Here is a 25,483-nt window from a genome sequence, read left to right as displayed (position 1 = left end):
TGTATGTACTTTTCAAAAAGTGTACAGAAGAGTAATTGTCTTAAACAAATACATTTTGAGAAATTATTCTTTAAAGTTGTTTCATTTTTGAAACTTTTGCAATTGGCTATAAATTTGAAAGAGCTTTTTGCTATTAATGAAATAAATTCTGTTATAAAGCTGCTGTGTGCAGTATATGTTAGATTTAAATTTATATAACAAGCATTATTCTCAAAATGTAAATAATGTTTTAAAAAACGTGTTCCTAAAATTTTATGAAGAGTTATGTCTTAACCATTGTGAACAAGTACTATGTAGGTGCATGGCCAGTTATGAGCATTTAATTACACTGATACTTTCCGACAGTTAAGTTCCAAATGTGCCAAAAAATAATTGACTCCTTTCCAATGGAATGACTGAGGGAAAGGGAGCAAGCTGCAAGCTGCACCCGCTTTTTTTAATTTCACAACTTGCATCTAGTTGCTTTGAAAGATCTCGCAGAACGGGTTGCATATTCCTACTAAATCAGATCTAAAGCTGCTAGTGGTTGGAATCAAATTCCTTTCGTCTGCCCACAGGCTCAGTTGCCTAATAACAAAGGTCTTTGCCTTTAAAAAGTCAGCTGTACAGGCAGGCGTTCAGTTGATTCTGCAGAAGGGAGATGATAAGCCACAGAGCCTTTGCGTTTCTCTTACTATTAGGTGAGTATTTCTTTTCATGTTTTTTGGCATAGCTGCACTTTAGAGAAATGAATTATCTCTAAGTAGTATTTAAGATTAATGCAGCCCAATTTGTTAAGTAAATGAACAGATGAAGTGTTCATATTAGGCTGCACTTAACTTTATCAAACAATTCAACAAGGTTCAAACACCACTATATTATTAAAAATACCTAGATATTGTGACTTTCCTAATATTAAATGTTTAATGCTTCGTTATTAATAAAATTACAATAATTTTTGCTTTACAAATTTGTTTTTTCCTTGCCAGAGTATTATACTTTAATACCTTGAATATAAGTGAATGTCTTGTTTATGCAAGACTATTTTTTTTTAACTTACCAAGTAACATTTTTAAACTTTGTGAATATGCACTAGCACTAATGCCACCACGTGACTTGTACTACCTTTGATCTTTTATTCTAACAGTATTTAAAAAAAATCATTTCAAAAGTTCTCACTTTTGGGCATTGCTAAATTTGTGTAAAATAAATGTGTGTAGAACTACAACAATAACAATATGTGTTGGAAGGCAAAATCTTTATTTGTTCTGAACCTATTTTTTCTCTCTTAAAAGCTCTTAAACATTCCTTTTTATAACTAATCCTTACATAACATGTTTTTCTGTCATAAAAGTTAAAGATCAACTACTCCTACAATTTCACGTAAGAAATTAAATTTCTTACTTTGAGATATCCCTTACAACTGTATTTGTTCACTAAGTGGTACTGCAAAGTAGCATATTTAATTGTATTTGTAATAAATTACAATGAAACATTCATTTTGTTCATTCTTAAAATTTTACCTTCAAGCTCATATGAGTACAAACTTGTAAAATTATATCTGGCATCACAAAATAAAGCAGATCCATGTTGATTTGAAAATACAAACACAAAACCTTTGTTTGTTGTGTAAATAAAGTTATCTCTGTTTCTGTTCCTAAGGAGTATGCTAAACGAGATAAACAATATGAGATTAAAGAGTGTTTTAAGTCATACTAGAATGCCGCCATTGAAAAAGTCGGATATGTATTAAAAGGTGGAAACTTGAAATTGCAGATGTTTAAAGAAACAAAGAATTGTTATCAAGATTAGTTTGTTTCATTATAATAGAGAAAAATGCTATTTTTGTTAATGTAGAATAAAAATACACAAACTGAAATCTGTTATTTAAAGAATAATAGGCAACTCTGTATAATAAAATCACCAGATCAGTCTTAATGTTTTTATTCAGTACAGAAAAATATATTGTTATTAATAAGCCTTAGTAAACACAAAACTCCTTGTATCTCCATTGAATTGAGCTCAATTTGTGTATAGTATACACTGGAAATAGTTTTCACAACCCCATCACAATACTGGCAATAATATGAATAATTGCTGATAATTGTTTCAAATGATTATTTCTTATATTCCTACTCCTACATATACATGTGAAGGAAAACTAAGAGCAAATAATAATATTAACTATACAACTGTTTTTCTTTGGGTATGGCTTCCAACTCAGTCCACTAGAGTAATATCAAAACATTAACTCCCAGTTCTTGGATGCCCCTATGGCACCTGTAGTCACAGAACTCCACAGCATTACAGGGAGTGATTCTTTGCTCAAAATAGGGTTTCTATTTAGGATACTTCAAAGCCTTAGTCATAGCAGCAAATGGTTTACTTTCAATCATATTGGTTTGGACTATGGAAGAAAACAAAATTCATAGTGTAATTTAATGCAAAATTAAAAAGAAAGCAACCGTGAGAAGAAAAGGCATGCTGGTGCCAGCCTCAGTTATGTCAGCAGCCATTTAATAGGGAGTAGCACCTGCAGTTTTATTGCAGACAGAGATTGGTAAGGTAGATATAAATATGCATCATACAGGTCCTCAAGTCATATTTAAGTACTTTTAACGCACTCTTTAAACTGTTTACATTACACCTTCCTTGTTTTATGAATGAACGGAATTTGTCAGAACAGAAGGCATAGATTAAGAGAATTAATGCTGGTAGAGAAATTCATTTTGAAGCTGGAGTTTGCAAATATCATACATATTTTAAATACCTATTTCATGTTTTCTCCATTATCTGATTGCTTATGCTGAGAAGGTTCAAATTCTTTAACCTTTCCCATAATTAATTTTTTATGAACACCATTCAAAAGAGACTGTTCAAACTTGTCATTTTGTGTGTACAAAGTATGACGGAGACATGGAGGTGGCAAAAGGAACAGGCTAATATGTAGTCTTTTAACAGGCTGGGGTCGGAAAAACTGTAAGAAGCAAGCCAAACTGATTATCAATGCCCAAAACAAAAAGCCAAAGTCAATAAAACAAACAAATGTTTTTCACCCTTATTTTGGTTTCTTATCAATAAATATAACTAATATTATTTGTTTTTTTTGTTTATTTTAAAAATGTAACCGATAGTACAATAATGCACGCCACCATTTTAAATAGGTTGATGTAATAATATGACATCTTCTGATGACATGCTAGCAACAACAAGGCTATTATCAGAATGTCAAAAACCATGGCAAAATTCTATTTATGATGGACCTGCAGTGACATCATTATTATAACAATAAACAAACAACATCAAATACTTCCTGAAAAAGAAATAAACAGTTCAGTGAATTCAAAAAATGATGCATTTCCACTTATATGATCGTTTTCATTGCAACCTTATCTTTTAAGTTGTTGAAAAAGTATTTTCTTTTTTGTTTGTCTCCTTCCTATATATTAAAATAAACTTGCATGCTGGCACAGTGACTGCACTGTTGCCTTCCATTTCCAAAGACTAGGATTCATTTCCTGGCCAGTTTGCCATCTGTGAGAAGTTTCTAAGGAATCTCCCTCTCCATTTCTTGGGGTGTACTGGTTTCCTTGTTAATGTTAGACACATTCATAGTAGATGACTGATAACTCTTAAGTGTGTGGATATATAAGTGAATGTGTGCAGAGGTTCAGTCCAAGGTTGGCCAAGTTTTTGCTACCAAATAGACACTGGCTCCATGAAATCCCATAATCATTTACAAAAGCACTGAATCCAGTTCAGATACTGTATACTGCACAATGTTGGCCCAGATAATAGATGGTGTGATTATTTAGAATAATTTTATTTTCGTAAGAAAATCCTGCTGTTTTAGTATTCACACTGATAAAATTGCCTTATTTATGTTTTCAAAATATTTAAATATTATACTTATGGTAAAACAAGAGCAGTACAGCATGTAGTTAACAAAATAGTGTGAGGTAAAGTATTTTTAAATATATTCTATAAATTGTGGAACTATGAAAAGGTGAAATCTAAATAAAAGACAACACAAACTTTGTAGAGACTGTATGAGAGAGGATGATGGATCTGGTACTCAATAGTAAGCCTATCAAAAGAGAGATATTAAACAGCTCCATTTGGACAAAAAAAACGACCATAGCAAGGAAGAGTTGCTCTGGGATGGAGGCCACTATAGTGATGGGGAGTAGTTGAATCATTAACAGGCACAATAAAAATTCATTATTGAAGCTAAGATTATGCAGGAATTATGACTTAATGCTCTTGTCATAGGAACTAAACTCTTTATTGTGTAATAGTACCCATTCACATTCCCAGGCTACAATGTGAAATAAATAAAACATTCAGGTATCTCTAAAAATGCAATATTTACTGTAAATGTCTGCCATTTAATGAAATGAACACTCTAGAAATGTTGCAAATCATCAGGAATCATTTTTTGTACCCTGTAGTCTCTCAACAACCTTGTTCTTATGTTCTAATTATTTGTCATTGCATGGGCTATGATGGGTGTCACATTTTCACTGAATACTGTATCAGAGTTTTGAGTTAATTATTATTAGAATTTTCATACCACATTATGGAACACAAAATATAATTATTCTTACAAGAACCTTGCTCAAACATAGGAACAAGGAAATTACTCTCCACAGAGCCACATAAACCTTTTCTTTCCCTGTTAGTCCAGTCACATGAGGCCCACCTATTGAACCAAACACCACAAACATTGTATTATCTTGTCTCAAATGCTAAGTAAAAAAGGCAGGACTCTTTCACATCTGAGTGAACCTCCCACCTATAGTAGTATCTCGCCCTGATTAAACTTTCAGTCCAGTATCAAACACAAGTGAGAAAAAAACTTTCCTGACCTTAAATTGTATGATCCTATTATTTCAGTGCAGCTCCATTTGCCTGAAAGACCAGCCTTGGTACTTAAAAAATTTGGATAATTCCCAAATGTTTGAGGTTCTGCTTCAGGTCTTTTTCCAAATTTTAATCAGTTCTTCTCTTCAGAGTAACCTGCCCAAAAATCATTCTCTGCAGTAGCCATTTATCTTAAATGCACACAAGATGGAACTCGTGGAAAAGGGAATGTTTCCAATAACTTTCATGATTAATTCTCTCTGTAATGCAAATCAATTTTGTTCACTAATAGTTTACACTACTGCGGTGGGCTGGCGCTCTGCCCGGGATTGGTTCCTGTGTTGGCTGGGATTGGCTCCAGCAGACCCCCATGACCCTCTAGTTAGGATATAGCAAGTTGAATAATGGATGGATAGTTTACACTATGTGGTTGTAGCAATGAAAAGTATGCTTGAGGCTTCCAGAATCTTTTTATTTGTCTTTTGTGTGTTGCACATGCTATTTATTTGAGTAATAATAAATATTTGGTTGAGGGAAGCACAGTGGTCTGATGGGAATCATTGTCTATACCAGATTTGAACGAGGACCAAGTTGTCTTCTGCATGGAGGTCTCCCCAGTGCTTATACATCTCGATTCAACAGACTTGGATTTATATGATCGATTGACTCTCAGTGTTAAATGCACCTCTTTTTACTGTTCTCCAGATGGATTATAGCAGGGTCACAAAACTAAATGCATGTTTATCCTGCATAGTCTCTATTACAAGTTTATACTGCACACAACTCTTTTAAACACAGATGGCCATTATTTTAGCTCTTGTCATTTGGGCTGCAAGCTCATTCTTGCTATTACTTTTTTAAGATTGACTTCCAGGTGACCATTTTCTGAACCTAATTTTGCTATTACAAAGTAGCCAGATGTGTTAGCAGACTGGAGTATCATGAGAAAAAAAACACTGAGATACATGGAGAATGCATAAATGAAATGTAATTACCTAACGTAGTATTAAACAATATGTTTAGTATTTTTCAAGTGAAAATTATTTCTTTACAAACATGGTATATATTCTGTTAACATGTAAAAATTTGTTCCAAAGTTAAGGGTTTTCTATAAATTCAAAAAATATATCTTTTCTGCACTGATACTTTACATTGCGGTCTAAGTGGCAACTAAGAAAAGCTTAAAAGCTAATGAAATCCATCCCTTTTTCAAGCCATGACAGTTATTGAGTATTGATCCATGTCTTGCGATTACACAGACCTTATAAAATAGTTGGGCAGCATTTAGTTTTCCTGTGCAACAACCTTTCACCCCACTAGGTGGTGGTTTCCTCCTGACAGATCAAATCACAGTAAACTTTTCTTTCCACATAGTTGGATTTACATTTGTATTTATGTGAGAATTCTCACAAGCAAATAGAAAGTGTATCATTATCACAAGAAAAATGCTTAATAAGTGATAAAATGAGTATTTTGTTGTAACAAACATGCATCAGAAATATGGAAGGTATGGATCAATACTCAACAGCTGTTTTGGCTTGAACTATTGTTGTGTTTGGTAAATTTTTAAGCTCTTCCTCTGCGCCACTGTACCTTCATTTGTAAAGCACCAGAGTGGGCAACATATTTTTAAAAATGTCTAGAAAGCAGTTATCTTTGGATCACAGTTTTGCATGACAGAAGCATACATAACATGTTTGTAAAGAGATACCTTTGACTAGAAAAAAAAGAACTTACTTAACCTTTAAGTCTTGATTATTGAGGTATAAGGTAATAGTTCTAACTACTGCTTTACCATACTGGTATAATGAAATTATTTTTGCAGGTGATTGTGCACTGCAATCAGTTGATGATCTGTCTGATGTTGGTGTCTGCCTTGAAATTTAATTTTGGCTCCTGGGACTGTATAGCAGAATAAAGTGGCTATGGAAATGGGAGGAAGGAATGATGGCTCAATTAGCAGAATCTAAACATTCATTTTGCAAACATTCAATCACATAATGCACAAGGACATATAGGAACACAGCACCATAGACTAGTTTCCCATGTATGACATCTTTTATGGTTTAAAAGGGGTAGAAATACTTTAGTTACAACTTGTGAATGTTTGTTACAATGTCCTTACCTTCCACAATAAATTCAATAGCAACCCATTCTCAGGAACAATGTGCAAGCTTTAGAAAACACACCATTCCTTGGTTCTTTATTAACTAACATTCCAAATTAACCACAGAATAAACATCAGACATTTCCTATTAATTTTGACTCAAGTAGTGGTAGTATTAGTAATAGTATTGACATGTTTACACAGTGATGTGAAATTCTTTCTTATTTGTTCAACCAACATTCAATAACTACCATTCTCAGCCCAATGAAAAACAAGAATGTATTAAAATACAGAGATTTAATAAAGATTTAATAGAAAATGCAACTCAACTTACCCGATGTATTCCTTACTCTAGGAGAGTTCTAAATTATTTGAGAAATCCTTTTATATATACTGTAAATTTAGGTGTATAATATACGCTGTACATAGGGATAAAAATAAAATATAGCATTCTCAATGTTGGTTAATCCAATGAGTTAAGGGGGGCTGGAGTTCAATTCTAAAGCAATAGATACAAGGGGTAGGAAGCATCCTAGGACAAGTGCTATTCCATCATACACACCCACATGACTAGTTTGGAGTCCTCAGTTAACTTAGGATGCACATCGTATAGGGGTGTTGAAGAAAAACCGGAGCATCCGTAAAGAAATATGCAGATATAGGAGGAACATGTAGATACCTGGAGGCACGGTGGTGCAGTGGGTAGCGCTGCTGCCTCATAGTTAGGAGACCCGGGTTCACTTCCCGGGTCCTCCCTGCTTGGAGTTTGCATGTTCTCCCTGTGTCTGTGTGGGTTTCCTCCAGGTACTCCGGTTTCTTCCCATAGTCCAAAGACATGCAGGTTAGGTGCATTGGCGATTCTAAATTGTCCCTAGTGTGTGCGCCCTGTGGTGGGCTGGCGCCCTGCCTGGGATTTGTTTCCTGCCTTGCGCTCTGTGTTGGCTGGGATTGGCTCCAGCAGACCCCTGTGACCCTGTGTTAGGATATAGCAGGTTGGATAATGGATGGATGGATGTAGATACCTCACAGGCAATGACAGTTCATGGGACTCAAATCCAGAGTGTTGGATCAATGAAGCAGCAGACATACCTGTTTACATATATAGAAATGAGTAGCTCTAAAAAGACTAGTCTTAAACCAACAGAAAATAAAAACCCTGCTTTTTAAGAACCATGCAAATAAGAAAACCATGTTGTTTTACATTAACTGTTATTATATTCAGAATCAGTTAAAAGTTTTTCAGACTTACATTAGTTATGTTTGAGAGCTCATTGACTGGAAAATGGTGTATTTAACATAGACTGCACAGGTGCATGAAAAAGAACACATTCAAAGAAAAAGGCACAGCCAGGTAGGTAGGACCTTTCTTCAGAAAATTTCCATTGCTTTCCAGATTCCTTTTAGACCTTAAGTTGGATGGACAAAGGCAGACACTAACCTAGTCACATTATGTAGTACAATGAGATAAGTAAAGCAAAGGAGGCTTGAAAGCTCAGGTTTTGTTATTGAGCATAGTAGGACAACTGAGGTTTAATATTGTTAGGTTTTTATAGTTTAAGAAACTTTTTATCAAGAAGTATGCATTACCAGTCCTTTAATACCCTCTTTATACTGCTCTGGACAATTGGAATTCAATTGGAAGGGGTAGTTTGTGTGCTATCACTCTATTCTTTCTGGGCTGGGCTCACTTTATGAAATGTCCAGTGACTCTTCCAACACTTGCCCTGTCTGCAAAAAAATCTGCAGTCCCCTGTTAAAAAAACAAAAAGACATGCAGACACCTCAACCCCATTTCCAATGGTTTCCCTTATGTTCCCAGGTTTTTTTTCTGCATAGATAACAAACATCTTTTATATGCAATTAAATAAAAAATTACAAAATCTTCATTTCCATCATTCTGTTCATCCAGCTGTTGTTCCTACTATCCAAAGTATCTGTCCATTTTCTGAACCTACTTATTCCTGGCTGTCTATCCTAGCAGCAGAAAAGAACCAACCATGGGTAGGCCATCACAAAGAGAATTATTGCAAATTACCACACTCACTCATGGCATTCTAATACATTGTTTGCAAATAACCTGCCATGCGTATCCCAGGGATATGGGAGGAAACCGCACTTGGAAAGTGACTGCTCTTCACTTGTGGATTTTACTATTTGGCAAACAGCAGTGCTTTTGTGCTGCCTGCACTAAACAGAACTATGATGAAAACAAAAGTGTAAACTGTATGAGTGAAATGAGAGGGTGACAAAATATTTAAAATCTTAAAAATTAGCAAATACACAGCCTTTTTTTTAATCATAGACTGTTTTGTAGCTTAGCGTCAGCGACAATTACCTACTATATCTTTTCAGTTAATATATCTTTTCAAAATGCATTTGAGAGTTTCAGTTTTCTAAGAAAAAGTTTGCTGTACTGTAATTCTATAAACCCATCAGTTTACAGAAGCAGGTCATTCATCCCTCATCAGACATGTTTAATCCATTTCAAGGCCATAGGGAACTAAAATCAGTCACAGTGGCATTAAGCACAAGACACACACCAATCCAGAATCGAACACCTTTTCATAAACACGAGCCCAACACATAACCCAGCTAACCTGATGTATCTTTCATTGGGATATTAGAGGAAAAACTGAGTATCCAGAGAAAAATGTTACACTGTCATGGAAAGAAACTCCACACAGACAATGACCAGTTCAGATAAACTTTGTGAAGCTGAGGAAAAACAATGCTAAAAAAAAGATGACCTTTATGTCTAATGCTAAAGAAATCACAACAGAATTGCAAGTAATGCTTCCATGCTCCAGTTTCCTAGCTGAGATGTCTTCTGCGTGGCATTAATGTTTCCTTTGTGCCTGTGAGGGGTTACTTCTAGAACTGCTGAAATTATAACTGGTGGCAGCAAATTTAAGTTGTGCCACAGTTCCCCATTCTTGGTTGGCATTAGTTATTGCTGTTTGGCTAAATATGTGTTTGTGTTGTTCCAGTATTTTTGCAGGAAGCAATGTCACATCACCATCTCCAGACACCATATTGCCTTAAAAAAAAACTCATCGCAGAAGGATCCAGGAGGGGAAAAATAAGGGCCAATCCAATAAAAGTTTCTGTGGGCAAGTCAGAACCTTACTAAATTAGGCTTCTAAAGATATCACATGAAGGTCTGTTTCCAATGCACCACACGACTCTACATTTCTTATTCATACTCCTACTCTTCTTGCCCCATGTTTGTTCCAAGTAAGAGAATTCATTCTTTTACCACCTATAACAAATTTGTTAGTTCCTGACTGGAAGCAAATACTTTTTTTGGTCTGGGATCAGGCTAGATATAAGCAACACTACTACCTGGCACTGCTAATGAATTTTCAGTAACTACAAATAAACACAACTTTATAGGCAGTTATAAAAACTGTCTTACATATTATAATTAATAAATATTGAAGCAATAGAATGTAAAAATGTGATGAACGAGAGGAGATCATTATGCCCATAAAGCTTGTTTATTTAGATAATAGCTAAGCAGTGCCAGTATCTTATCCAAGTTCTTCTTACAAGTTGTCAAGGTTTCTGCTTCAACTACATGACTTGGTAGTTTGTTACAAGTTCCCACAACTCTTTCTGTAAAGAAGTCCTTCCAGGCCTCATACCCAAATGCGCTTCCTCTTAAAGCACTGATACTTTCATATTTTTATTATGTACAAAATTTGCCAATGCTGTTTCATCCATATATCCATTTTCTTAAGCTGCTTGATCATTACATAAGGACATATGAAGTTGAGGGTGGTGTATTTAGTCCATTAGTATCATTTGTTTAACTAACAGCCAGATTGTTTCAATATCTCATTCTGATACCTTTTAACAATTGTCAAGCTTACTGTCACAACTACATGACCTAGTAGTTTGTTACAAATTTCCATAAATCTGTGTGATGAAGAGCTTCCCGATCTCAGTCTTAAATTTCTTTCCCCTTAATTTTTACCACTGTCTTCAATTATATGATTGACTGTTTAATTGAAATTTTGATGGATTAAATTTATTGGTACCTTTGATTATTTTGTGACTTCAATGAAGTCACTGGCACTGACAGGGCTGGCTATGAGGATTATCTCAGTCAAATGGGTCTGGTGACCGTCTTGAAAGTGGCTACATTTTCCATGACTTTGCAAAAGGCCAGAGGCTGCGAATCGCTGGATCCTGGTTCCAGTGCCCTGAACTGCATCGTTGGACTTGGTACTCCAATACTGGTGGTGTGGTGAAGGAGATCGATCACATCCTCGTGGGCAGATGCTGGAGGCTCTTGCAAAACTGCAGGGTCTACAGAAGTGCCAAGTTTTTGAATTCTGACCACAGACTTGTTGTTGCTACTCTTAGGATCCAGCTTAGGTCCAGTAGGTTACCACCTACTAGGAAAATGAGCCTGGACTTGGCCAGACTCCAAGACCAGGCTGTTTCTAATGAGTCTGCACGCAGTTTGTGTGAGAAACTTGCAGATTTGGGTATGACTGCCGATCCTAATGTGATGTGGGAGACCTTCCATGACAAAACCCTGAAGGTTGCTGAGGGTTGTGTTGGTGTTACTGGTGTTCCCAGAAGGAGGTGTTTCCTCTCGCAGGGCACCCTGGATATCATTGAGAGGAATCGCAGCACACGGCTCAATGGCAACTCTGGTCTGTACCGGGAACTGAGAGGGATGGCTGCGAGGGCTCTGAGGGCAGATAAAGAGGCGTTTGTTAGAGGAATCTGTGAGCAAGTGACACACCATCTGTGGTCTAGCAACCCACATCTTGCTTACAGAGGAATCGAAGCATTAAGCACATCTGAATCTGTTCCTTGGAGAGTCGCAGTCAGGGCAGCTGATGGAATGGTCCTTACAGATGACACTGCAGTTGTGACACGCTGGGCTGGCTACTTTGAGTAGTTGTTTAAAGCTGATGCTCCAGCTAGGACGCTGGATATCTCTGGAAAACGGGACTTGTCGTCCCTATCTGGAAAGGGAAGGGTGATCGCCTGGATTGCAGCAACTTCAGGGGGATAACACTGCTCTCAGTGCCGAGTAAGGTCCTTGCTAGCGTCGTTCTCAATTAGATCCGTGATCACTTGCTCACCTACCAACAACCAGAACAGTCTGGTTTTACGCCTAAGAAGTCTACCATCAAACGAATCCTGGCACTGAGGGTTCTCATGGAGCGCAAACACAAACATCGGCAGAGTTTCTTTGCAGCCTTTGTCGATTTTCGCAAAGCGTTCGACACAGTTGATCAAGCTGCCCTGTGGGACATCCTGAGGATTTGCGAGATCCCCTCGAGGTTGCTGGATATCATGGCCGGCCTATTCACTGGTACTGTGAGTGCTGTGCAGAGTGGAGGCAGGACCTCTGCGTTTTTTCCAGTTGATTCTGGGGTTCGTCAGGGGTGTGTTCTTGCTCCTACTCTGTTCAATGCTTGCATGGAATGGGAGCTGGGCAAGGTCCTGAGGTCCAGTGGTTGTGGGACATCTGTTGGTGAAGAAAGGTTCACGGATCTTGACTTTACTGACGATGCAGTGATCTTCGCGGAGTCAATGGAGGCTCTGGTTGAGGCGCTCGAGAGAGGCCTTGAATGACCTCTTGGGCACAGCCATCAGCAGTGTGTCTGTTTGTGGAGAGAGTGTTCACCTTGTTGAGAGGTTTACTTACCTTGGCAGTGACATTCATGTCTCTGGTGACTCTTCCTATGAAGTCAGTAGACGGATTGGGAGAGCATGGGGGGTCATGAGGTCGCTGGAAAGGGGTGTGTGGCACTCCCGATATCTATGCAAAAGGATAAAGGTCAAAGTCTTTAGAGTCCTGGTGCTTCCTGTCTTGCAATATGGTTGCGAGACATGGACGCTAACCAGTGACCTGAGACGAAGACTGGACTCCTTTGGTACTGTGACTTTGTGTCGAATGAGCGGTCGTTCATGGAGTCACATTGAGGCACATTACCTGCATTGTGGGGGAGCGTCAGTTACAGCCCTATGGACATGTTGCGCGTTTCCCTGAGGGTGATCCAGCTCATAAGATCCTCATTGTTGGGGACCCGAGTGGCTGGACCAGACCAAGGGGTCGCCAACGTAACACCTGGCTGCAGCAGATAGAGGGTCATTTCCGGAGGGTGGGACTGGACCGCGTGTCTGCCTGGGGGGTTGCAAACCGCGATCTCGAGTTGTTTTGTTGTGTAGTGGGTGCGGCAACGCACTGTACCAGTGTATGATCCCCAACTTGACTTGACTTGATTTTAATTATTTTGAAGAACAAAATTAGGTCTCCAAGAAATCATCTCTGCTCAAGACTAAGAGTTTTAATTAATTTAGCATGTCTGAGTAGTAAGAGTTGCTCTCTTTTGCAGAGCTTCTAGTGCTACTATGTCTTTTTTTTGAATGTTTCAACCAGAACTGCATGTGGAGCATCAGATGCAGTCTTATTGGCACATTTTACAGCTTTTTTAGTTGCTTGTCCATTGTCTATGCAATGAAAATATTGCATCAATATAAATTCCCATATTATTTTTGGAGCATATTTTAGCATATTGCATTTCAAAAAATGTGACGCTTGTCCATGTCTCCAATTTTAGTGTCATCTGTGAACTTAATATACCTAGTAGTTATACCAAATCTATGTCATTAATTTAAATTAGAAAAAGTAGTAGTCGACTGACAAATCCCTGAGTGACTTCAGTGATGGTTTCATGTGCAACAGGCTCCTCTTATCTGTACTCTTTGTCTCTGTCCAATTAACCAACTTGAAAGAAATTACGTATGCTGCAATTCATTTGAATTGGGAAGTCAGAATTTCTGATTTCCTAGTCAGAATTTTCAACTGGAATGACCCCACAAGTTGGATTTACTACTCAGAATCTAGGGGCTGGTCTATCAAGTCTGAGTTTGTCCGATTTTAGATCATGATGTCAATCCACAATGGTGAAATGCACCATAAACTTTAGAACTTTACTATATACTAGCACTTCTGCTTATTTGTGTCTCATTACATCAGTAATACACATGATGCTGTCCAACCTGTATCTGTGGACATGTTGCTGTGGTGTTTGGATGTGAAAAATACTATACAATGCATTGTTCTGTAGTTTTCTGAATTCCAAAAAAGCAACTAGAACAAAGATTTTCCTGGAGGCTTCTGTATCTTTTTCCAAATGTTTTTCTGGAACACGGTTTACTCATGTGTGGTGTCATTCCCAGCTCAGACATCTGACTTCTAAGGTAAATTTAACACAGCAGTAGTCAAGATGAGACACAGGGCACACTCGCACACACAAACACACACACATACTGGTATACAGGGAATTTGTTTATAAATGAAAATTAACATAAATAATTGCTTGGGATGGTGAGTTACAACTGATTTGCCTGCAGAAACCAAAGTGGACCCTGATGGAACTGAGAAGAACTTGCAAACTCCATACAACAACTGGCAAATACAGTTCCTTGGAGTAGTAGGATTACAGTTCCTAACTCCTTTGTAGAAATCCATAGCAGCTTATGAATTGATACTTCATAATGTAAATTAAATCTTCTGTAATTGCAATACATTTTTCATACCCTCTAATCTAATTTAGGGTCATGGTGGTGAACCTGTTAGGTGAAATGAAGGAGGCTACCCTGCAGATATTTTTCACACACTGCGGCAAATCTCTAGGTACCAATTAACTGAACCTGCACATCTCTTGGAGATGAGGGGAAAATCCCAACAGACACAGGGAAAATATACAAACTCCACATGAAGGAATGAAACTGAATTCAAACCTGGGCTCTGTGAAACAATGGTGCTAAATGCTGCACTACTATGCCAACTGCCCCAGGATAGCACAACAAAACAAATGCAAATATGAATTCTCAGATGTAATGACAAAAATAATTCCTTCTCCATTTTCTTACTGCTGTAGAAGATCGTAAAAGAAAGTAATGTATTTTGGCAACACTGAATCAGCTCCCAGTTTTTACACACCCTTGTTTAAATTCACTTCTCTTAAAGAGCCGAGTATAGATTTCAATAAGCAGTATGACTTCTTGGGTACTATTATCAAAAAGGGGAAAATCAATTGAGGGCTTCTGGAAAGCAATGATTTTTATTTGATACCAGTCTTAGTTTTGGAAAAAAAAAACTTTTAGTTTGTCACTTTTACTAAGGCTTAGCCGTCCAATAGTGTGCCATATTCTTTGGAACTTAATGCCAAGACATTTAAAAAGAATGATTGTTCAGGACACACCTATAAGGTTGCCAGATGCATATCAGGTATGTTACAACTTTGGCAAAAAAAACATCAAAAGAATAAAGGTTGTAATGGTGCTATAAATACTTTTTGCACATAAAACAACCATATAGCAACGCAAGCCTTGTTTTAACTCTACACAAAGGGCACTTCTCTATCAGTGTAAAATGAGAACTGAGTGACTCCATGCTCTGCAATCTAATCTTCTTCACAAGTACTGTATGTGCTATGAAAATTCCTGCTTGTTTACTGGGAAGTAACTGCAGAAACAAAACCCAGTGGTGTAACTTATGTTTATTGTATCCATGAAACGGCATTACCAACTGCTGGGGAATTCAGTCATCCTTAGCATCCATTTTCTGAAGCGCACTGTATATATTAAGCTGACATCATGATGCAGTGATTAGCGCATAGATTTAGTGTAATTAGCATAAATCTCATGCCTGATAACTGGTTGTGTAGAGTTTTCTCATCCTCATCCTGTCAGTGTGGGTTTTTTTTCAATGGTTACTCTGATTTTACTCTCACGTCCCAAGACACATAGTTTGTCGATCTGCCAACATTAAAATTGTTCCTGTGTGGGTGTGTGTCTAAGTGGGTACCGTAATGGACCAGCACCATCTCATGGGCTGGTTCATGCCTTGTGCCTCACAATTCCAAGACTAGCTTTCTCCTGTCCAAGCCTTCAGTTGGGCTAAACAGTTTTGTGGATGTAATGTTGCATTGTGACATTTCCATTACAGGTGTGTTTTGAGCTGGATCTTCAGAGTATTTTTAATTTTAAACAGTTTTCTTTTTCTGCATTAGCCATGAAAAGTTACACATAAAGTACACTTTATGTTTGAATCTAGAACCATTTTCTGTGTTTGTGAGGCATTTGACATCCCCCCAACATGTCATTTTAATAGTAATAATACATTTTATTTCCATGGTTCATTTTCCCTTACTCAGAAGAATGTTTAATTTTAGTATTGTTGTGATGTTCATTGATGCTGAGGCAGGCTGAGATTAACCACAAGAACAATCTGGAAAAGATTTAACCCTGAATAGATTAAGCAACTCAAAATATATGTGGAGTGATGGATAGTCACAAATTAGGGAAGCATGGCTGTACTTTAGTTAGTGCCAGTGTCACACTGCTGCAGGTATCTGGGTTCAAACTACAGTCTGCCCATTGTCTACATGTAGTATGCACATTCGCTTTGTGTCAACATTGTTTTTTCTCTTGATGCTACAGTTCCCTGAAATAGCCGTACTAGGCCTGCAGATTGTGTATCCATGTAGGAAATGTTTCATCTTATTAAAGCCGATGTCACTTTATACAACTTCTAGTCGTGGGGTAAGTCAGGTTTCCCTAACTGCAGTCGCTGCACTGTCTCAATTTATGTGAATCAAAAATTCCAGAACAGGCATGCTCACTCCTTTTTGTGACAGCCAATAACATACTTCCTTGACGGATCTGGCACTGTATGTAAGATTAACAGGTTAACATGTATGGTGAGTTCATCCCCAATCTTTGCCCTATTTTTTTCTTTTTTCAATTCTGTTTTAGTACACAAAACACATTCCACGTCCCAAGAGCCAGCTTCTGTAGCCGAGGATCGGACCGCCAAGGTCCCCGCCTTCAGCCACCACCCAACTCACACTGCACCCGACCTCCTTGGCCCCTCCCATAGGTGGTGAGCCCATAGGGTGGAGTGCCCTCTCAGGGTTGGTAGCGAGATCCTGCCCCAAGTGGAGGAGTTCAAGTATCTCGGGGTCTTGTTCACGAGTGAGGGAAGAATGGAGCGTGAGATCGACAGGTGGATCGGTGCGGCATCCGCAGTAATGCGGGCTCTGCATCGGTCTGTCGTGGTGAAAAAGGAGCTGAGCCGCAAGGCGAAGCTCTCAATTTACCAGTCGATCTATGTTCCTACCCTCACCTATGGTCATGAGCTATGGGTTGTGACCGAAAGAACGAGATCGCGAATACAAGCGGGTGAAATGAGTTTCCTCCGCAGGGTGTCTGGGCTTTCCCTTAAAGATAGGGTGAGAAGCTCAGTCATCTGGGAGGGGCTCAGAGTAGAGCCACTGCTCCTCCGCATCGAGAGGAGTCAGATGAGGTGGCTCGGGCATCTGATCAGGATGCCTCCTGGACGCCTCCCTGGTGAGGTGTTCCGGGCACGTCCAACCGGGAGGAGGCCCCGGGGAAGACCCAGGACACGCTGGAGGGACTATGTCTCTCGACTGGCCTGGGAACGCCTTGGGATTCTCCCGGAAGAGCTAGAAGAAGTGGCCGGGGAGAGGGAAGTCTGGGCATCTCTGCTCAAGCTGCTGCCCCCGCGACCCGACCTCGGATAAGCGGGAGACAATGGATGGATGGATGGATGGATACACAAAACACAAGACATCAGGAAGAAGAAACTGTCTTCTGTTTGCCAGTCCCCAAAACACTGGCGTTCCTTATTGCTTGTTGCTACATTAAATGCATTGCATTTCCAGTTGAGCATTCATTGGTTGTCAATTCTCTTGCACACACAGCCTACTCCTATGACTACAGACAAAATCAAATCATTTTACCAGAGCAAGTCGTAAACTATTTGGAATGAGTTGTTGCGTATGCCACATTAGTGGATCAGTTTCATGGGAACGCACCACCAACTACTTCTGAGTCGCTAAGATTACGTAAATGAAGCCTACAATTGCAAATCACTGGAAAAGTTGTGTGTTGCTACATAGCCTCATGATATTCATATCATAAGTCTTAGCATTTTTCATAGCTATTTTACTGTATAATCTATAATACCATAAAGGGACCCGCTTGTTACCATAGGGTATTTTGCACACTGCCGTATTCAGTATTTTTTCATAATGTGGGCTGTTGGGGGTGCTCCAGCTCCACAAATGCCTGACACAGACACAAGTCCAGCACAAATAAAGGCTGTAATTTAGGAAAATCTTCCCTGAAGCGTTTCCCACAGCAATGAAGGACCAAAAGACACAGCAAATCTTCTTTTTTTCTCTTCTTTTTTTATCTCTCTCTCTCTGCCTCTTTTAACTTTCACTCCAACTGGCAAGCTTCATCTTCCTTCCCTTCACCTCTGTCTCTTTGAATTGTGGCAGGCAGCCCCTTTTACCCAGTCCCTGAGAGTGCCTCCAGTGATGTGAAACTGCAGCTCCAAAGAAAGTGAAGTTGAAGCCAGAGTAGGGACTCCCAAATCCCACAGCTCCCCCTAGCAGACACCACAGGATCCATCAAGGCTGTCCCCTTACTACAATACCCAGCATGCCTTGTGGGCACACATGCAGCCAGTCTGGGTTGGCTGCCATCTAGTGTTCTTGGGGAAACAAAGCTCTGTATAAGCTGTCTCCCCCTGACCTTCCAGGATGAGGACATCCCGGCCAAGCAAAAATGTTGGTCATCCCTCACTCTCTCTCTCTCTCTCTATATATATATACATATATTGGGATGACTCATTTATCCTACACTCTTAAAAATATTGATTCTTTAATGGAATTTTATAATTTTTCACTGCTTTGTGTGGTTTCTTATAGAGCCATTGCATGAAAAAGCACCATCTTATTCTGGGAAGGGTTCTTTGTATATTAAGTTGATTGTTTGTTCTTTGACAAGCTTCCTAATATGCAGAAAAAAATAAATCTCTAATATATGGTAGGCTACTTAGCAGGACATTAACAGATTAAGAAAATCTAGACTTAGCCTGTGTTATGCAGGTAGTGCATAATTTACAGTATTGGTATTTTTCTAATCTGTTAACATCTATTCCTGGTTATTTACTGTATGGAGCCCATTATGGATCCTAATAAATAAAGGTTCTTTACAAAGTTTACAAAGTCCAGTATATTCAGAATTTTATATTGTGGTGTCTTAAAAGTGCAGTTACTTTTATTGATGCTGTCACAAAGGAGCTGAGGCACAATTTCAGGTTTCATGCATTTTCCATTGAACTAGCCTGCTGACTAGCCTGCTCAATTAACACTTGAATTACCAGAGCCTACGAAAAAACTCGTAGATCCGGCCCACCTTAAATCGCTTCTTACAACCGTTCTCACCTCTCCACCAGCGTCTTTTGTCATCTAAATGTACTGATAAAGACAAGCTGCCAGCAGCCGGCTATTCCATCCCCCCAACGACTTAGAACGTAAACAAACTTTTCCCAGCTCATGCCTTGATTGATTATCTGGGAGTGAAGTGGAGTTTTAGAGTGGAAATAATAGATTGTTATTTGGAACACACGCATTTCATATGTGTTGCATTTCTACAGTAATCTGTGTAAACATATTGTTAAAACAGAAACGTTTTTATATTCTAGTAGCAAATGACAAAATGTAGGCATAAACTATATAATGTATGAAGCCTGAAGTCCAAATATCAAAGAAACACTTTCACAAAAGGTACAAAAAAAAGCCACCGCCAAAAAAAGCCGCCTTAGTGTGTAACATTGACACTCATTAACTATCACTGTTTCCGTGGCGCAACAGTATCAGCCACTGACTGGGAATCCGAAGGTCATGAATTTGCTCCTGCACAACTCCCTTTTGAGAAGTGTTCTTATTTTCACTATTTTAGAATAAAAAGATACATTTGATTTCAGTCTGTAACAGCCGGTGTAATTTATGATATTTGTAAAGGTTAGCTTTGTTTATTTTTTTTTTAAATTCACTTTTCATTGTCTCGGTCGCGTTCAGGATCCTTCCCTACCCCCTCCCCAATCTGACACTGCTGTTTTCACATAAAGACGAGCTATAGCTCTGCAGTGTATCACGATACATACAACCGCGTGTTTTTTTCCCCTAATATTGCCAGTCTCCGCGTGTTGCTGTATGCTGTTTATTTTGTACTCCAGGACATGCAGAGGAAAGCATAGTAAAGAGCAGTAACTTCAGCGCTATATGCAATCATCAGACACTCCCCATCTGAAACTGCTGTTTTCACATAAAGACGCGCTATAGCTCTGCAGTGTACTTGTGACTGCATTGTCGTACCAATGCTTGCGAACTGAAGTGTCTGCATGCACTTTTCGTGGCATTATACGTGTATTTTTTGAGCATGCCGATGTAGCTCAAACACAGGAACATATGTTGATGTAAAAGTATAACAAAACAAGTGCACTTTTATTCAAGACTATAACCGAAGAAAAAAGAAAGCAAGTTACAGTAGGCGGTTGATATGACAGCTTGTGTGGTGGAATGCTAAGAACTGCTGATTTCCATTCTGTGCTATATAACTGTTAACATTTAAATCTGATGATTGCATATAGCGCTGTCTTATTCAGTGTGCGCAAGAACATGCAGGTGGCCAGTTGCTGCGTGCTACAACGCACATTTTAAAAAAAGAAAGAGACAAATATATGTGACGTTTTGAAGAAATCATTTTATGAAGCGAATAGTACCAATCAGAAAACATCGTCGAAGTAATGCAATATTATTTGAAAACGAACAGCGTCAGATCGGGTGTGAAGTTATACTGACGCTGTTTGAGTCAGATCAGAAGCTGAATAAGCTGAAAAAGCTCCTGTTCTGACTCTAAGTAAAAAAGAATGAATTAATCAACAGAAATAACCGCGATTGACATTTTAAACTTAACGATTTACAGTGCATACCAATTTATAAATTTTATGTCCGTTTGAGGAAAAAAAAAAACACTTTCTTCAAAGCTGGGAATCGAACTCACGTCTCTGTAGCCCGGTAGGGCTGCTGTGCCCAAAGTCGGCAAACTGTAGTGTTAAGCCACGAAAGCTGTTGTATCATCCTTGAACCTTTTGTGAAACTGTTTATTTGATGTTCGGACTTCAGGCTTCACAGATTCTATAGTTTATGCCTACATTTTGTAACATTTATTACTAAAATATGAAAAAGTTTCTGTTTAAGCAATGTGTTTACACAGATTACTGTAGAAACGGAACACGCATGAAATGCATGTATTCCAAATAGCAATCTATTATTTCCATTCTAAAACTCCAGCAGTTCAGTCACTCCCAGATAATCAAACAAGGCATGAGCTGGGAAAACTTAGTGAATGTTCTGTGGCGGTGGGGGATGGAATAGGCGGCTGCTCGCTGCTCCTCTTAATCGGCACATTTAGAAGACAAAAGAGAGGTGAGAACGGTTTTAAGGTGGGCCGGATCTACGAGTTTTTTCATAGACTCTGGTAATTCTAGTGTTAAAGAACGAGTCCTTCAACTTGGGTGGCAATCCTATTTGTGTTTCAAGTCAGTGATTTTTCAACAGCATGGTGGCACGTTCGTGAGTTCTTCTGCCTCACACATTCTGCATCCTGACTTTGAAACATGTACCTGGGCATTGTCAGTTAGGAGTTTTGATGTTCTCCCTGTAACTGTGTGAGTTATCTACTGGATGCTGTTGTTTTATTTTATTTTATTTTAATTCATGCTTTTAATGTTAATCAACACAGTGAGTAATCCCATTAAAATCGGCAAAATTGAAGTAACCCATAAATGTGTATATGTTACGGCCAAAACCCAAAGTTGGCCAAAGTGTGAAGTGTCTGTCCAAATCGGGAAATGGCCAATGTCACTGTAAATTGATCGGCCAATGTCCAATCTTTTCCTCGATTTCGGATTTGGCCTGCCAGCTTGTGAAATGGCATGGGGCGATCAGCCAACGTCGGAAGAGAAAAAACATGAGCAGCGATTTGTTGCGTGCTTAGTAGTGCAATTGCATCGAGTGTAGCCTTGGCGGCTCTTGTTCAGAAAGCGGACGCCACTTGGTTGTTTCACAATAATTGAGATTAGATATATAAGTAGGTTTCACATTTCTGTTATCATTTTAGCCCTAAAATATTGACTTAACATCAGGGACCTGTTTTATTGACCTTAAGGTTAGTGATTGGACGAGAGAAGGCCATCTCAAGTGGCTGCTTTCTGAACAAGACCCGCTTTGAGCAGTTTCTCATGCAGAATGGAAAACTCACCTCTGAATCTGCATCTGAAATTTTTTAAGCATCTTCGCGCCTTGAGCAGTCTTACATCAGCACATCGCATTTTGTCCAGAGAGTTCTAGCCACTTCGCGAAATGCTCGGCCAAAGTAGTATATACACTGGTCATTTCTAGTAATTCAGACTTTGGCCACACCTCGTGGCCAAAATTCGAAACGGCCGGCCAATTTGGGATTTGGCTGAACTTCAGGTTTTGGCCGTAACATAGTGTGTGTGTGTGTGTGTGCATAAGTCAGCTCTGTGATGAACTAACACCCAGCCCACCATGACCCTTCACTGTATTAAGTGGGATTGATAATCTTGTGTTATTTTTAAGTACACATGCAGTATCTGCTGTACTATACATAGCATTACTGCAGCTTTTAAATGTAATTATTAAAAAAAAGGAGAATCGCTGGCATTTCACTCAGTAACAAAAAGCCTTTCATTAAACCTGACTGTACATGCAGGATTAGTCAATGAAAAAATCATTATAACAGGGAAGCAGATAGTGTACAGCTCTCTCGCCATCCATCCATTATCAAACCTGCGTAATCATGACGGGTGTCATGAGAACTGCAGCATATCCTAGCAGAGACAACATTCCATTGAAGAGCCAACACACACACACGGCAACTTAAATTTGGCCAGTTTAGAATCCCCAATTAATGTAACACAAATGCCTTTGGGATGTAGGAGAAAAACCTACAGAGACGTGAGGAGAACATGCAAACTCCACAAAGGTAGCAAATGGGTGTGGGATTTAACTTGAGTATGCAGGATCCATAGAGCAGCAGTTCTATCTATTGCACCATTCTTCATTACAAATGTTAAAGTAGAAAAAGTAAAGATGAAATAGGCTGTGCTGTTTTCTGTAAATAAAGGCCAGAAAATGCATCTCTATTACATTTCCATTTTTTTGCTGCCTATTAATAATATATATACAAACCCTAAGCAAGTCACTTCACAAGCCTGTACTCCAATTGGAAAAACGAAAGAAATGTAACCAATTGTATCTCAAATGTTGTAAATCACTTTGGGTAAAAGTGTCAGCCAAATAAATAAACAGAGAAAAAATGTTCTTTGTATAAACATTAATGCAAATTTATTTATTTATTTACTTTTTTTTTAAGTGGATGTTGTTTAAGTGCTGAGCCTCTCCTGCATTTATGAAATACCAATGGTGCACTGCCAAACAAAGTGGAGATATAATCTCTACCAAGGGTCCACAGATAAATCCTTAGGAATGTTTCTTCAAAGGCCTTTCGTCACTGCAATGTCATAACAGCCTAGGAGCAAAAACGAGTTAAACGTGAACTACAAGTGGACTACGTGAATGACTGCCTTTTGATCCTTCGTCATGTCTCGATGTGAAATGAGTCCACCCAGCAGTCAGGCTCACTCAGGCGAGAAGAAGACTGACATATTAATACGTCTGCTGGGTGGTATAATTTGCTAAAATATCACATTCAGCTTGTCTATCAACAAAAGTTAACACCCTTTTACAACAAGACATGTTGTTCCCAATATTATATACAACAGAATACTAAGAAAAAAGCTGTTTATATTCTCCCTTTCCGGATTCAAGTGGGATCTTGAATAGATTTGTCATACAGTCTTTTTCCAAATTATACCTCTGACATATTTAATGGAATACTCTCTGTTACTTTAAGTGTTATTTCACTGTGCTTCTTTGTGTGTTTCAAACAATCCCGCTATTGGCACTCCTTTGACTATTTGTTTCCTCCTCCTACCCAATTCTACCTGCCCCCACACATTTTCGTAATGAATGGATGAATGGATTCCTCCCACTGCTTATTTCACTCATCCTGTCAATGCTTTCCAATTACTGGCATTCTTTTGTAATTGGTCTGTCTACTTGTTCCAAGCCCAGGTTGCTGCTCTCCTACATCTACTTCCTGACCACTACAATAGTTTGCATCATCATCACTCCCTGTTTAACAGTAGTATGCTTAATGTCCTATAGTCACATCTGTTTTCCCAGGTTAAACTTCTTTTTCTAAATTCATCACCAGTTTAATAGCCAGTTGCCCCCCACGTTGTTTTCCATTACTTTCTTATGTACATTATCTTATGAAATGAGACCCATGTCATCTGACAGTACCTCCAACCATGTTTTCTTCAGCAACCTCATCTCCTCCACCTCTGTATTGGCGGCTGTCTCATATTCTGCCTTTCATTCTAGGTACATGTCCAAACTATCTTAATCTGTTTCTCCTCATCACATCATCTTTTGCCTCTGGACCAAATTTCTCTCTTAACTCGGCATTCATCTCCCTCTTACTTGCTGACACTCACAAATCCATTTCATCATTCTCATGCCTTTTTTTTCCAGGTTTGCCTCAAGTTCCCTGATCATTGGTGCTGTGTAACTTCCTTAGAGCATAATATCCCTCAGTTTTTATAAACGTTACCCTTCAATGCTAAAGAGGCTCCTTTAGAAGTCAAAATGGTGGGTAGCTTTCAGAATTTCTTTCAAGTACCTCTCACCTTCTCCATTACTCCTGCAACAAATTCAGAACAGATCCATGGTGCAACCCCACCTTCATTCTGTATGTTTTAATATCTCCATCTGTTGTTCTGACTACTGTTTGTGCTTTTTCATTCATTGATGTCACTGTAGACACTAACAATTCACTCACACAAAAATTTTTTGATGTCCACCTCATCACCAGTAATGTTTCTTTCAATGCCTTCTCTAAATCAACAGATGCATAATGCAGCTTCTTTCTCTTTAAATGATTTTTTTTCTGCAATTACGTGATAACAAGGGTTGCATCTGTTGTTCCCTTCACACACAGGAAATCAAACTGCATTTTGTTAACATTCACTTGATCTCAGATTCTTTTCTGCAGCAGTATCTCAACCACCTCCAATATCTGCTCCAAAATCTTGATTTCTTGATATGACGTACAGTATATTCAAGTGAATTATCTATTCCTTTGTAAACTGTAATGAGCACATTTCTTTTCCATTTTCCCAAAATCCTCTCTTCACACATGATGCTGGACAGGTGCTTAAATCATTCAATCCCTGGACCTTCCACTGCCTTCAACATTTTCAGCACCATTCCAGTCATGCCTGCTTCTATACCTATCTATCTTTTTCAACCTTTTTATAAACTGCTCTTTCATAAATTGACAATTACGTCAGTCTGCTTCTCACAATGAAAATCATCATCCTATCTGTGTCCTAATTCTGCAGCTTCTCGATATACTTGTACTTCTTTCATGTATCCTTAATTCCATTACTATTGATCATAATTCTTCAACATTTTTAATCAATTCACACCTACTACATCCTGTCTGCTTCACAATCTTGAACAAATTTGTCTT

General features: G+C 38.6%; 1 protein-coding gene across 1 annotated transcript in view; it reads left to right on the top strand.

Annotated features, from left to right (window-relative positions):
• Positions 1-512: 512 nt before the first annotated feature.
• The window catches only part of LOC114652091 (proepiregulin-like), a 42,862-nt gene continuing 17,891 nt past the window's right edge, over positions 513-25,483 (top strand). Inside the window, exon 1 of the mRNA XM_028802280.2 lies at positions 513-680. Within this exon, the coding sequence (XP_028658113.1) occupies positions 641-680 (40 nt within the window). The 5' untranslated portion in view covers positions 513-640. The remainder of the gene's footprint in view (positions 681-25,483) is intronic.

This window comes from Erpetoichthys calabaricus, chromosome 5 (genome assembly GCF_900747795.2).
Source record: "Erpetoichthys calabaricus chromosome 5, fErpCal1.3, whole genome shotgun sequence".
Taxonomy (NCBI): domain Eukaryota; kingdom Metazoa; phylum Chordata; class Cladistia; order Polypteriformes; family Polypteridae; genus Erpetoichthys; species Erpetoichthys calabaricus.
The sequence above is the reverse complement of the archived record's forward strand: the minus strand, read 5'-3'. Positions and strand labels throughout refer to the sequence as shown.